Consider the following 15,649-nt stretch of genomic DNA (forward strand, 5'->3'; position numbering starts at 1 on the left):
GTACTGTCAGCTCAAACTTCAGGCCTTTCACAAACTGCAGACTTATATGGACTAACTGTAGAACCCCCAATGATGTTTAAGTATTACTTTACAGCTGCTGCTGCTGCTGTTGATTTACAAAGACTCCAGTCATAAACCTCTTCAGGGCCTCAATGTGCAGCAGATACACATCTGGGCCAGAGTGGACCATAAAGAATCCCAACCCCGACTGATTCTCCAGCTCACCGCAGCTGGAAGCCATTTACCCCGGGCTGCTCCACTGCAGGCTTTGGCAGGGAAGAAGCAGTGAGAATCGTCAAATTTTGGACGCCTGCATACAAAGTTCCAACTCCTGTCATTCATGTGTTTTCTGGCCTCACACCACAGGAAGTGAAACCTTATGTCTGATGACTCTGCAAAAAGTCGGGGGGTGGGGGGCAGCCACAAGTGTAATTTATGTCTGTGCATAAAACAGAGAAAACATATGCATGCTTGGAATGACTTCTCCAGAAGAGGTCCAAATGAAAATGTTAAATGGGAGTAGTATTCTGTGCCAGAGGAAGAAGGAAGGGGCGGCAAGTCAACGCTGGTTCCTGATTGGGGGAACTTTTTGTCCACCCCCATTGTAAGTTCACAGTATAGACATGGCTGCAGGCCACACTTTGGATACGCCTCTCTTACAGTCTTTACTCAATGTTTTAAGAATAGGTTGCCTGACTAGTTTCTGCATTCAGTCTGAGAATGGAAAAGTCACAACAAAGCATTTTTATAAGTAGAGATCAGACCACAATAACCTCTAACTTCCTCTGAACGTTGACCATTAGCAACTCTACCACTGAGCCACAACCTTTCCTTGCTAGCTTGCATGAAAAGTCAATCAATCCTGCAATGATAGTTTTTTTTACCCGCTTGAGAGCAGTGCAATAATTGTTCAGGGATCTCACACATCTGCTATTTGTACAGGTGAAAAGGAGTTTGCAAACAATGATCTACAAATCCAGCGAATGTAGGGTGAAATGATCAAACATTGTAAATTGGAGATGTGTTAGTTACCATCTCTATTGTGCTCAAACTACAAGATGCTAACTTTGTTTTTCAACTCTTGGTGCAGTCTGAAACGCTGCAGCAAGGGAAGTTCAAACGTCTGGTGATGATTCATTAAAAAAGAAGAAGAAGAAGAAGAGGAAGACATACTGCTTAATCGAGCATAGACACACATGCAACCCTGAAAGGAGAAAGCTCATGGTATAAAATCCAGATACACAACTACAGGATTTCAATGTTTGTTCTCTGTTGTTGCGGACGTCCAGGCACATAAAAGACCGGACTGATCATGTTTTTCAGAATCTTGTTATCCTGTCAGTGAGCCTTCATAGTTTGCTTTACATTATGAATGGTGGTGAGCTCTGTTCTGGTCTGTAGAGACTCAACACAATAAGGAGCTTTCTGATGAGCAGCGTTCATGGATGCAGAAGAAAGTTAAACACACCGGGGGGCTCTCAATCAAAGCAATGACAAAAGATGACGTCAAGACTCGAGGCTTGCAGGGAAACCTGGAATCAGGTGTTTCCACGGCAACGATAAACTGTCTTTTCTGTCCCGACACATCCCGTTACAACTATAAAATGAAAGATTTCTCTGGCTTTGATAACTTTTGGAAATATTAGAGGTAATTCAAGTACTCAACAAAACATTTAAAACATAGGTTTAGTCTGCTTTTATTCATTTAGATATTTGAGTGTAAAAATTCTGAAACATTTCTACATATTGTACCTTTAACTGCAAACATCGACTAAAAAAATGGTTTTCCAAATCTATTCTGTTGAGCTTTTAGAGGGAAATGCACGTATCAATACTTCCTCATTGAAGGGTTTTAAGTAATCTGAGCTGCTACAGTCCAAAATGTTTAGTCCATATTTGTCACTAAAACTCTAATACATGTTCCAATAACATTTTTAAATGTTTAAATCAAGTGGTTTAAACTCAATACCACGATGTAGAGAATCTACCGTGCTGCTTCTAGAAATAGCTCCATCAAATCTTATTGACTGTTTGATAACTCTGTGCATTAACTCAATGGTTTGGTGTTGAGATGAATACCAAACCAGCATCAGCAGCAGCCGGCCCCTGTAATTCCTCCCTGTCAATCAACCGGGTTGTCATAGTGACCACAAAGTGCCCTGCTCTGCCCTCGCTCATGTGTTCTGCGGCCCCTCCCTCGGGCGACAGCATGTGTGGCCTGATGATGCGTGTCATGTGCAGGAGGCCAAACAATTGGTCCTCGTGCTACCTCTGAAGTGCTGTTCGGCTTCCAACGTGTTTACCTTCTCTTGGATTTATCTCCCAACAACCTTCACCCAGACTCACGCTCACGTTCACACACGCCTGAGATCAAACAGACGGTCAAATATTAACCACTGTACGCTCAAAACTATACAAGGTTTGGTTGGAGGGATTCAAACCATGTTGGGTCTTTTTTTTGTTTTTTTATGGTACAAGACGCCTCAGAAGCAGGCCAGTTGTTAGAGCTCCTAATACTATTATTTTAGAGTCTGTAGGACACACAGAAACAGCCACGTGACATCTTAACCCAATGATCATATACATAATCTAATATGGAGACATACATGAACGTCTCATTTAAACACAGGGATGTTTGTGGTCAAAAAACGGCAGACACAGCGGGCATTCATCTGAAAGATTAAGGAGGACAATTCAAGATTTTCTTCACCTAAAGAATGATTACATCACGACCGACTCTACCATGATGTGCTGATGTAATGCATGCATATGTAAGATCTTGTATGAGAATGTGAACGATATTTGATTGACCAAGTTAGAAAAAGTCACATTTAAATATGTATTAGGTAACCTGCTGTTTTAACCGTCTGTGTGCTCATGACAATATGAATTGTATCAGTCTTTGGTTTGTCTCTGATTGTACTTTTATTTATTTTTATTACGAATGTTATGAATTAATTCATTAATTCATCATGTGTTTGAGTCTTTTTAAATAAAAAAAAATATGTAATTGTAAAGACCAGATGAAAAGGATGCTGGAATAACTATCTCCTGACGCAGGTTTGGTTCTTCTTCTGTCTTTTCTCTGCACTGTTTTTAAATCTTAGGACCTCTGCTTTAACTAAATGTACGGTGGTTCTTTTGTTTGGTTGTACCATTTTAGGACATTAAAGAAAAAAGGAATAGGTTTGATTAAAATGTGAAATTGAAAGTTGCATTGAGCTAAAAAGAATTATGACATGGCAGATCAGTATGTCTATCATAAAGGAGACTGAACATTTAGTCTGAGGTGCACTGGGTCTGAGGGTGGTTTAGGGGGGGTACCAGACCCCAAAGTCTGGTTCATGTGATCAGTGTGAACACAAACGTACTTGGGTACTGTGCCCGAGATTGCTTGAAGAGGTGTTCTCGGGCATGATTCATGTGTAATCGATGGATGGTTCACGGGAGATGTGAACGCAACCGTGCTCAACCGCTATGTGACATAATTCTAAACAGCTGCTGTCGCTTCAAAAACCGCCATATCCGCGCCGCGCGACTGTGTTCATACACAGGTGAACTCCGGTACAGAACAATGTTGTTAATGTAAACGCAGACCAGTGGGAGAGGGGAGGGCAATTGTGCCATCATGCCTAATGTGAACAAGCCCTAATTCTTTAACATTTATGTCCACAACACTTGAGCCTCCAACAGGGTCATAAACAAAGTGGATCTTCACACTACAAGTGTTGCTGCAGACTTTCTGACCTCTTAAAGCCTTTCACTCTCCACGCAGCTTTTTGGTTCAGTGGTGCCAGAAAACCCTACTCTGCTTCTTCAGTCCAACACTTGAGCAATATTTATCTTATGTGGGCAGAGGGAGGTCAACCTCTGACCACCCACCTGCACATCAGCTGTCGAGCTGCAGCAAAGCCTGTTGCTGTGCCTGAAAGTGATCCCAGCCATACCTCACACTCACTCACAGACGGTGATACTGAAACAATATTTTCAACTTTACTGTACAGTCAGTCTCACGTTCAGGTCAAAAACATCGGCTTCATGTGTCATTCCCTCCTCTTCGTTTTGCTTTCCCGCTGACTGAGAGGAAATACTATTCAGCCAAAATACGCTCAGATGACTTCTTCTGATTGACACGAACGGCAGTCAACCATATGAGCTCAGGTTACTTCAGATTGATCAAAAGAGCACAATCAAGGAGTCTAAAGTCTGTGTTTGGTGCAGAGGTCTCTGGCTCCTCTCACTTTATAGGCAGCAGGCAAGTGGCTTTTATGGCACCAGGCCCAGGAATAACCCCATCTGGTATTCCCACAAGGCGGGAACCAGAGCCTGTAACACAGATGTGAAGGCCACTGACCTGACAGTCCAGGCCCCGCCCCAGCAACGCACTCTCTGATTGGTTGATTACCATGTCCAATTTCCCAGTTTTGAGCAGCTTATCTTTGGCACCAGAGACGACAACAGCTGCCATGTGAGAGCTTTGAGCCCGGGTTCCAACTTTTTATAAATGACTTCCATGTTTCATCTTTTAGAGCTGGGCATGTCTTTAATCTGTTTGTGATGACATAACAGAAAAAGAGACACATTTCTTGAAATCAGAAACAGCCATTTTAGACTTCATTCACAGAACTGTGATTTTACTGTCTGTATTTTACTGATGGTTTTCCTGTCTCTGGTCCTTTAAATATTTTGTCTTCATTCTTGCTTAGAGTCTGAGCCCCCCAGCAGATATCCTGCTGACAAAGATGTGCTTTAAAGCTCAGGTCGGCCACTTTCTTTCATGTTTAAATCTCCTCTAGGCTCGACTGTTAGGGAATTAAACAACAGTGAGCTACTGGATATACAAATTGAAACACAAAGACACATAAACTATAAATCTTACCCATGTTTTAAAATCCATGGAGCAGTCTGAAAACGTGTGCCCTGAAGGGATGCACACTACAGTCAGAGCCATGTTGTGCCACAGGTCAACTAAATATTATCAAAGTGCTTGTGCAAACTTTGAAACGTCAGAAAGAGACGCAGAGACTGCCCGTGTCCTCTGATCACACAGCTTCTTCAATGTTTCACACCTCTAGATCTTTGCTTTGATCCGAGCAGGCGAGGTGTGAAAACACTCTCAGAACAACAAAAACAAGCACTTCAGTGGACTACCTTTATTGCCCTTAAAGTTTATGACAGCCTGTTCTGCAGCTGGCACCTGAAGCTGTGAAACTGGACCAATTCTAGAGGTTTTTGTACCGACCCCCAAAATATTTGGTGCCGTTCCGGTTTAGAATACCAGAATTATTCATTCACACAAACATTTGTGAGACCTTGCTAAGGTAAATAGACCTACTCCCCCAACACTTCTTTAATAGTTCAAAGTTATCATTTAAGTATGAGACTCACAGACATTTATTTACAGCCCGGTGCAAAATGCCCGTTTGTAACAGGGGGAAAAGTGTTTTGTTCTTGTTGTTAAAGACGTTTCATATCATATGCAGCTTAAACAGCATGGGGGTTAACATATGAGAAGAAGCAGCATGTTGCAACATGTTCAATGGCATGTGCTCTATTGAGTCTCACAACACAGGCAGTGCAGATTGGTTTTCAGTGTGCCTGAATATCTGTCACACAAAGTAGGAGGAACATCCAGGACTGCTTTTTCTCATAGCTACAGAATCTCCATAAAGAACCAAGGATAGAACTATCTGAGGCCCTGTGTCCACCTAGCATTTTTTCTGAGCGCTAGGAAACTTTTTTCAATAGTTTTCAATGAGTAGAGAGCGTTCGCAGCAGAAAGAGGTCACCTGGAGAAAAAGCTCAGCGTTCAGCGTCTTTTCTTCTGAGCACTCTGCCTTTTTTGTGCGGCTGCTCCGATCTCTCAGGTTGAAAATCTTTCGACTTCTCAGAAAGGCGCTGTTGACGTCACTGGCACTCTTTTCCAAATGTATGATATTCCCTATATTTTTGCCACCTATGAATCTGTCTCAAATATAAAGCAAACAGTAAAAAGTAACAGAGCAGTGTCGGTCATACAGCGACCGTTGTCAACAGACTGTTGTCATGGAGACAGGACGGACGTGCAGCACTTTTTTTCTAAGCACACAAACGCTTCATGCAAACACTTCCGAGCGTACAGCCAGCACTTTCCTGCCAGGAAAAACGCTAAGTGGGCACGGGGCCTAACACTGAACTTTACTGAGCAAATAAAACACAGAGAACTAGTGATTGGGTTCCTCTCTTCATGTCTGTGGTATATTTACTCCACGTCTTCATGATCATAACTTCTAATTATATCCATTCAAACTGCTGCAGCCATGTTGGCTGAATCAAGAAATCAAATCAATGTAGCATTATAAACTTTCACTGAAAGCTTCCTTGACCACAATAACACTGAAACACAACTCTTCTCCACCACTCTACCACTGGTGTGCAGACTCCAGACGTTGTAGATCTTTTTAATAAGTGACTTATTATGACCAAAGTACTGTCATATCTTAAGAGCAGGAGGGCCAGACCCAAACATGTCGGAGATAACATCCCACTTGTGCCAAACATGACCTACAACTCAAATCATGTCAAGGAGACATTTTAAAAATACTGCAGTAGAAATACATTTTAAAAAACACAAACAATCTTCTAGTGCTCAGAAACATTTGTCACCCAGCCAGCAGGCAGTGACTCCCTTTACCCTGAAGAGCCAAATGTGCAGACAACAGATGGATAGGCAAAAGGCTGCCGAGTTAATGTGGACATGGGACAGGAAGCTGATGTCTTAAGATAAACTGAGAGTGCAGATAGGAGAGGTCAAGTCCTAAACCAGGATACAATGTGTAGTTCTTCATCCACAACAGTGTGTGTGTGTACATGTGTGTATGTGATTTATTCCCTGTCTTGACGAAAGCTTAGTGAAATAATGCATGAGTGGATCTAATCGTGATAGTGAGAGCCGACAAGATAAACACAGAGAACAGGTTATTTGTCAAGCTATGTAGCTTTCAGTCACATGACCGGCGCGGTGGCTTGGAGAGTAATAAGAGCTCAGGCAAGGAGCGGCCACAATTGAACACACTGTGGAGCTGTGGCACCGGCTCGTTCATTTTCCATATCTTCAAAAGGACGCATGGTTACAACCTTTGACAACCGCAGAAAAACAGAGATGTTAAGCTACACTGTAAGTTTTGGGCACTTGCGACTTTTATACGACACTATTTCAATCGCTAAGAAGGGCAAAGTCCTCGCCAAAAACCTCCCTTTGTTGATGTTTACTACTCCATGGAGAATCCTTCCCCTAACTTTGCTGAAGGGCCAACAGTGCCAACAGCTTGATGTATTTGGATGTGGCTTTGTAAATACTGCTGCTGTTTGGTGTGAGGAGCAAGAAATTCTTCACCATCCAAGCATCGTTGAGTGCTCATTAGTTAACACTTGCTAGTTAACGTTGTCTAATGATAGCATCAGATAATGCCAGCTGTCACTGTCAGTCAGTGTTCTGAGGCTGTAATGTGAGTGAAAGGCAGGAATATTTTGATCAAGTTAAGCCATTATTTGATGTCAGGATGAAAAGTTTGTTCTTTTGTTCCCTCACACGGACAGCACAGCGTCTAACAGCAGTATTCAACAGTGTCCTCCCCTCTGGGGTTTGTTTCTCAGGTGGGGTTCTGAGTTCATCTCCTTGTCGGTCAGTGCATCACATTGAACAACAAGTGTCTTTCATTTAAAAATCAAGCTGGCAACTGAGACCAATAACTTCACCATCATGTGCAGCGGTGGAAAGCCCTTTATGTCTGTTCCGTAAGTGTGTGATGTCACATGAAAACCATCAAACATCATTATGAGAGCTCACAAGTGAATCACTCAGTTTTTTCAGATTTTCAAAGTTGTGATGACAGCCAATGGACTTCACCAATGTTTTCTCTTGGTCTTAAAATTAACACAGTCTTAAGAAGGGAAGGGGTCCCACAGGTTGACTCGTGTTGTTTTTATTGAGTCTCTTTGGCTTCTCATCCTGCCTGTCAAGGAGAAGGACCCCTCCCATTGCCTCCCACCACCCTTAGCACTTCCTCTTACCCCGGTGTCAAACTTCAAAAACCACTCAACCAGCCCACTACTGCCTGTCCCCCCCTCCTCTTTCTACAGGAAGACTGGCCACAGAGCACAGCCGTCTAGTTTCAAGTGACACTTCAAGTCCTCTGTGGGAACAGGCAAACAGCTTTAAAAAAAAACAAGCTGATGAATGTGTGCTCACGTCAGGAGTTGGAAACAGGGCATAGCAGGAAATGCACTGTTATTGCATTTCTGCATTGCAGAAAAGCAAGAGAGCAAAACTAGGACAAGCCTTTAAATCTTAACTCTTGGTGTTCAGTGTCAGGTCTCCTTATTCCCTGTGCAGACGTGTATTTTAAAACGGAGATGCTGGTATTATCTTCTGTTTTACATTATGGGGTATTGTCACAAGTCCATCAATGGTCTGGACCTATCACATGCAGAAAACTGAGAAAAGCCAAATGTCTAAAAGTTGCAGGGGTTCATACCGAAGTAATGATGTCACACAACAGAAAGGAAAGATTTTTATCTTCTGCTGACAGGTCACACAGAAACAACCTGACAGACATTTGAAAGACGCTATGATGTGTTTGAAACATACAAACTCAATGTCCAAGACACAGCAATCCTCCAGCCCATGGACAACAAATCCTGGGCATTCAACCTGGGTGTCCTTACACTAAATGCTGCAGGGCTGTGGGAGAAACTGAAGCAGGACGACAGCTGGAAATGATGCGGCCTTCACACTGGATTTGAGCACCAGAAAAATCTGTTCCCACACCGTGAGAGGTTAGGGGGGAAGACAACTCAACCATACTAATGAGAAAATAAATTACAAGTAGAGTTTTAAAAGTCAGCACAGGGCTCGAACCGGTAACCAAATCCTTCTGTGTTTGCATGCATGTTTACTAGTTTGCAGTCTTCTTCTCTAACTTTGCAGGAACATAACAGCGCTAGTTGATAGTTTATCACAAATAGAGTGAAGTGTTATGTGGGGGTTGTTTCTGTATTAAATGTTCAATGATGTAATCATGAAACAGACTGTGGATCATCTAAGAATTTATTCAGCCGGGGTCAGACAACAGTTACGAACACACATGGCTGACAAATTGTTGACAAAGTATTCATCTTGTGCTGCATATATTCTGTTAGAAGGTACAGCCTACAAATTCCTTTCCATTCGTTAGTTAGACTTCCAATAGGCTAGAAAAAATGATTAGCTTGACTTGTAAATGTCAGACATATACATTTCAGTCTCAGAGAATCACCTTTCCCTTTCAGCTCACAACATAAACTTGGCTCCAATCCAAATATAACTCTGCTGCTCCAAGACGTCTTTACACATGTAAACAACAGCTTCACAGACCTAGAAGAAGAATCACCCTTAGATGGTTGACAGATTTAAATTATATATCCACAAAATTATCAAGATGAATGAATTCATGAAAATCCTTACCAAGAGGGAAACGCATATCAGGTCACCAACGTGCATGTGCATGTGCATGTGCACGTGGAAAACAGGATCCCTCTCGGACCAGAGCAGCTCTTTGGGGGCAACAAGAGGTCTGAGAGTCAACAGGTTCAGTATAGGGCAGGTATGAGCTGTGTGTATCTAAGACTTTGGTTCAGTCATGATGGTTAGGATTTAATAAACTGAGATTCATTGATCTAATTTTAGGAAAAGTGTAATAGGAGAAAAAAAAAAAAAGATCAATTGTTTGTAATGCTAACAGAAAAGTGAGGTCAAATAATCCAAGGTTATGATTAGAAAACAATGACGATAATACAGAAGTGTATGGAGATTTTCTTACTCCTCACACTTCTTCTCGCCCAGAACTGAACATTAGCTTTCAGTTCATGCCTGCTCCTTGATTTATCTTTACAAAACTCATGCTAGGACCCAGAACATTACCGGCTCCAGCAACTCCAAAGAATGTCACCTTCTCATAAAATGAAGCAACACAAAGCTAAAGTCCTCAGTTCAATATGTGTGTTCTTTGAGAAATTCGATCAGAGGAGAGGAAACAGAGCTGAGAGGCAAAAAGCCAATCTGACACACAGCAAAGTGAGCAGTAAGAGGATCTCAGGACATACTGGTCATCGATGAAAAGTTCTGACCAATTCAGACTTCAGTAAAACCCAAAACAGAGCAGCTGCCAAGACCATCTCTGTTGAGACTGAATGCACGTTCAAAGGTTTGCAGAGACCTAACTCCTTACATAACATGCTGAATCTGAACCGACTCCACAGGCACAGTGTGTTCTGTTGTATGGATACCACTGCTCTGCATGCCTCGTAATGTAAATATTCCTTTTGTTGGAGATTATCGAATGGAAAAAACAATAAATACAACCTTTACTTGTTTGTATTCCCTCATTTAAATACAGGCAATCAAGACTAACGCTGGTCTTCACCATCTGACAGGCTCAGTGTTTTATTCTGAGTACTACAGTCAACACAACAGGAAGGATTTCTGCAGTAATTTACTTTTTATGGTAAGGTAAAGGTAAAGGTCAATTAGAAACCAGAAACAGCCAAAGACAAAATCAGTTGTTGAGCCTTGCAGAAGACAGAAGTGGCTTCTTTACGGATGCCTTTATCGGTTGTCTTTTGAAAACAGAAATAGAAGTTGCACCCTCGTTGAAAGTTGTAAAAAGAAAGCTTTGAATGTCCCTCCCCCACATTTCAGCTGTGTAGTAGTCAGCCTCACTTGGGGGAAGTCAGCACTCATCAAGACAACACTGCAGATGATCTCTGGTCAGTGGGTAAGGGTATTGGGTGGTGGCATTAAGGAAGACAACTAGGACAGTAAAGAAGCTGAAGAAATTGCAGCTGTTAAACTAAACCTTTACCACGTCACACACGGATCCCCTCATTGTTAAAGCAGCTTTTGAGTCCACACACAATGGTAACTGTTTGAATTAAGGGAGTCAAAAAAAAAGGGTTCTACATGCAGCTCAACTCGTACAGACTCATCTGCCAAACAGCATCACAAACAACAGGTGGTTACAATCGCAGCAGAACCACATGGAGACATTATTCATGGGGTTAGATCATCTCTCTGTCTCACTTTCACACACAGGGGGGAAGTTCCCTGACTGTACCTCGCCAATCTGCAATCTACTACAACCTGCTCATGACAAGAAACCGCTTTTTTATGAAAGTGAGAAACAGGAAACAGCTCAACTGAAATCCTCTGGAAATTTGTATATGAAACAAAACGGCTGCACATGCCAACCTAGTTACGTTTGAAAATATCATCAATAGCATCTGGTAAGTATTGGCCTGTCACAAATGTTTGTTTCAGCATGAATCCCATATGAAAACGTCTTATGTAGAACGTCTAATTAAAATGCTTGGGCTGGTTTAAACATTGTCATCATGTAGCTTGTCTTCTCTTCTCTGTCTGCAGCACATATAGCACAGCAGTATGGCTGTTCCCTAGGAATGGTTGACAATTTACAAAAGGATCCATCCATCTCTTGTCTTAGTCTTATCATGGAGACCCTTAGGCCATATGAGCTATATTAACCCTCCAGAAAGCTCTGGGTCTACTCTGGTTCTCCTCAGAGAACATCTCCGGTGGAAGCTGCTGAGGAGAAATGCTAATCAGATGCTTGAACCAACTCAGCTGGTTCCTGTTGGTGTCAATGAGTAGCTCTACCTCGAGCTCCTTACCCTCAAAGGCTCCTTATCTCAAAAGCTGAATTTATCCACCCTGCACCCATGTGGTGTTGTTCTGAGACCCCCACTACTTTCATTAAGACTCATGTGCAACTTTATAAGAAAAGGTCTACGTGAGTGGTTCTCAACTGGTGGGTTGGGACCCAAAAGTTGGTTGTTAAACAATTTTTTAGCTGGCCGCGAGAGTCTGTGCCTGGAAAAAGAATGTGTCAAAAAGTCTATGAAGCGATGTCTAAACTTGTTTGTTTTGTTTAGATACTTTGTTCTGTCAAAGCAGCAACCTCCGATGTTGAACGATTAAGCTGATGCTGAAGTGCAAAATCCTGCAGTTCCTCGAGTGTCCACTTGAGGCTTGCTGAAGAAGCACAGGAAGTCACAAACACACCCATTCAAAAAAGCCAATTTTTTCAAGCAAAAATGTACTTGTTTACAGCCTGGTTAAAAAAAGAAATAGGTCTGGTTAGCTGACCTGATCGACAAGCGGAAGCAATGTAACGGTTTGTAAAAAGAGTTTTTAAAAAAAACCCACCTCAGCTCCAGCTCTCAGTCTGTTGTTAGGTTGACTAAAAGTTAGACTGAGAAAGGATTTCGAGCATGGAGACCACCATGGATGGGACTCTGCAGGAACAGATGGATGATGTCACTCAGACTCTGTCCTTTAATATTTACAGTCTCTGGTTCTGTCACATGTTTTGTACCGTCTAAGATCCAAACTGCACCATTTTTAATGACATTTTGGACGCAATTTCGCATTAAGGAGTTGGTGGTGGGTGGTGAGTCCTGAGGCTAGACCAGTTGAGAGCCATTACTGTACACTCACTCCAACTTGAATTCACTACACTGGCCGCCATATCAGTATCGCTTTAAGCCTTAAATCCAAAATCTGTCTGGTACAACAGAACACATGATCCCTCCAGACCTCCAGAGGTGACAGTCAGTAGAGGAAAATGTGGGGGGGTAAACCCAAAAAAAGGTGGGAGAGTTCATAATGTAGCACAGGTTTTCTCTGACTCCTATTGTTTGCAGACAGCATGCAGGAACTACAAACTGAAAACTTTCACTTTTGTTCCACTCTGTTTATGACAGAAAACACAACCACAGATAAATAAAAACAATGTAAGGCCAAAACAAAATGTTACACCACCCTAGTAGCACCTTGCCCCTACAGAAGCTTACCACATCTTCACAGTTGTGTCAGCATGTAACCACAGCTGCTTGTGTTCAGAGTTGTAGTTCTTTAATGCAGGAAACTACATATTACTCACTATAGGTGATGTAAGCTAAATGAGGCTCCAGTATGAACAGTTACAACATAACGACCCATAATGTTGTTTAAAAGAAGAGAGAAAAAGAGACACGATGAGAGTGAGTGGAGGGGTCGACCGGTGCAGAGGTCAGAGGTCACAAACACCGGTTACCGTTAGCATTGACTCAACGACTTAACGTCTTTTTTGAAAAGTAACCGTTACAGCCGCTCTCACTGAGACATTAATTTACCGTATTTATAAAATATAAAGTAAAACGACCGAGGAAGATATTCAAATTGAACAGATGTATATATTTAACTCTCTCCCCCCCCCCCCCCCCCCGACTCCCCATCCCCCCACTCACCTGTCCTGAAGCGGAGGTCTTGATCTTTCTCGGAGCCAAACTCCCGGAGGAGGGACAAAAAGAGTATACCGAAGGCGTTCTGGATCCCAAACACCGAGCCATTGCACCACATGGCAGCCAGCATCACCACCCACCCCCAGCCGCCTTCAGGGTGCACGAACTCGACCTCCTCCGGTGCAGCGGCAGCAGGAGCCGTGGGTTTCTCCGGGGGACTCACTTTGCTGTCCCCGTTCTCTTTCCTCTCCTCCTCCTCCTCCTCCTCCTCCTCTGGCCGCTTCTCCTCCGCCGGCACTGCATCCTTACCCGCCGTGTCACCGTCCGGCATGTTGTTCATTTCTGTCATTGTGAATGTTAGCTCAGCTTTAAATGAAATAAGACACGGCTTTGCGCAGTATTAAAATCTGAAGGTATGCAGCCTGACAATGACTGGTAGGAAAAAAGATAACAAATAAAACAAAAGACTGCTCGAGACTTGAAGCTGCTTTCATTCAGGTCGAGCTGCAGTTGAAGCGCTGCATCTTTTCCTACAGTAACTGTCAAAAATCTGCGGCCGCAATAATATAAATAGACGGCGCGGAGGGGCGGGGCCAAGGGGAATCCTGCAGCTGATTGGATGCTGTCATTTCCCCATCCCCATGACGACCAAGTAATGAAATGCAGACGGAATATGTTTTTTGTAAATATTTTTTTGTTCGCCCGGAGATAGGGTCAAGGAAGTAAAATCAATAGGCTGTGCAGTTTCATGGTTCATTTGTTAAACGCCTCCGTGCTGCTGTTAGAGGTTTCGCTTCCCCTTTTTTCCCAAGCGGCTAAAAATAAAATTAAAAAAAGTGCCAGGACAGCAGATGGACTCGACATGCAGAGCGTGGTTTGCAGAAATTTGAAGAAAAGGTGGAGGAGAAATGTTAGAGGGGCTGGTTGGAGATCAGGTCATGCAAAATAAAATCATTCAGTCATATAGAGGACAAATACATTATCTAGGTACTGTGAAGATATGGATAAGGGGGCCATGATTCCAGGTAACCTGGATTAGTAATTAATAATTATTACGGTAGTTTGATTATTTAAAAAAAAGACAGGAAAACAAGAAATTTCTTCTGAAGACAGAGCGTTGGTCTTTTCCTGTTTCTTTTCAAGCTTGTCTCGTGCCCTCTATTTGTTTATTTGGTTCATTTTCAGTCACTTAAAGCTGAAGATAAGGCAAAAAACATTAGTAGATTTACAGGAAACATGGAGTGTTGATGTGAATGGCAAATGGACTTGACCTTGGCGAGAGCTTTTCTAGTCGTCTGACGACCTTTACTCCACAGGTCACACCTACACATTCACACACTGATGGTAGAGGCTGCTGTGGAAAGAGTCTATCAGTATTAGCTAATCCATTCATAAATATCCAAACGTCGCTGATGCAGCAGTGGGAGCAACTTGGGGTTAAGTGTCTTGCCCAAAGACACATCGGACATGTGGCTGCAGGAGCTGGGGATCGAACCCTGCCCTGAACGTCTGGTTCCTGCAGAGTTGTTGATGCACTGAAGTTGATTGATTGTTGACTTTGGATAATGAACCATATAGAAGGCTAATGCAGTATTCTTCTATTTACATTTCGTCTCATAATCTGGGCAGCCATCACTGAGTGTCTTGGGGGTATTTGACCCTGAAACTGGTCCGCTTGGATGATTACAGAGCAAAGATCACAGAGAACGTATGTCATCACTCTTCCTGCAGAGTGGATGTATAGTGGGCTTATAAGGAGTAGTGGAGCATTGCCTATTTTTACAGCTCCTGAAATGAAACACAAAGAAACTAAAGGCTTAAATATCTCCAATACTGATACATCTTCTGTTCCAGCAAGTATTCATTTAGACTTTATTTAACCAGTTCTTGTTATGCTTAGAAATCTCTTCTGCAAGAGTGTCCTGGCCATGGGTGTGCCAGTAGCCTAGTGGTTAGTGTGCACGTCCCATGTACAGAGGCTCATCCAAGCGAACGGCCTGGGTTTGATTCCGTCATTCCCCACTCTTTCTCCCTGATTCATCACTCTATTCACCATCCTATCTTTACGATAAAGGCACAAAAAGCCCCAAAATAAATCTTCTTCAGGAGTGTCCTGGCCATGAATGGCAAAGTTTCAAACAAACAACGAGCATCCACACATACATCTACAAAAAAAACAAATAACATTATTAGACAGTAAAAGAAACAAATGATACATTTAAACAGCAAATGTTTGTCGAGATCAGCCACAAACACCTCAGGGAGAACATCTACAGCCAGATGTGTCCACCTCCAAGTCATTTAACATCCTCTTATAAGCGCCCAATCAGAG

At 42.6% G+C, this 15,649-nt stretch overlaps 1 protein-coding gene across 1 annotated transcript in view; it reads right to left on the reverse strand.

Annotated features, from left to right (window-relative positions):
• slc16a10 (solute carrier family 16 member 10) overlaps positions 1-13,868 on the reverse strand; it is a 43,001-nt gene extending 29,133 nt beyond the window's left edge. Inside the window, exon 1 of the mRNA XM_020636683.3 lies at positions 13,324-13,868. Coding sequence (XP_020492339.2) covers positions 13,324-13,666 — 343 coding nt within the window. The 5' untranslated portion in view covers positions 13,667-13,868. The remainder of the gene's footprint in view (positions 1-13,323) is intronic.
• Positions 13,869-15,649: the final 1,781 nt, after the last annotated feature.

The sequence above is a fragment of the Labrus bergylta genome, chromosome 15 (genome assembly GCF_963930695.1).
Source record: "Labrus bergylta chromosome 15, fLabBer1.1, whole genome shotgun sequence".
NCBI classification, from domain to species: Eukaryota; Metazoa; Chordata; class Actinopteri; order Labriformes; family Labridae; genus Labrus; species Labrus bergylta.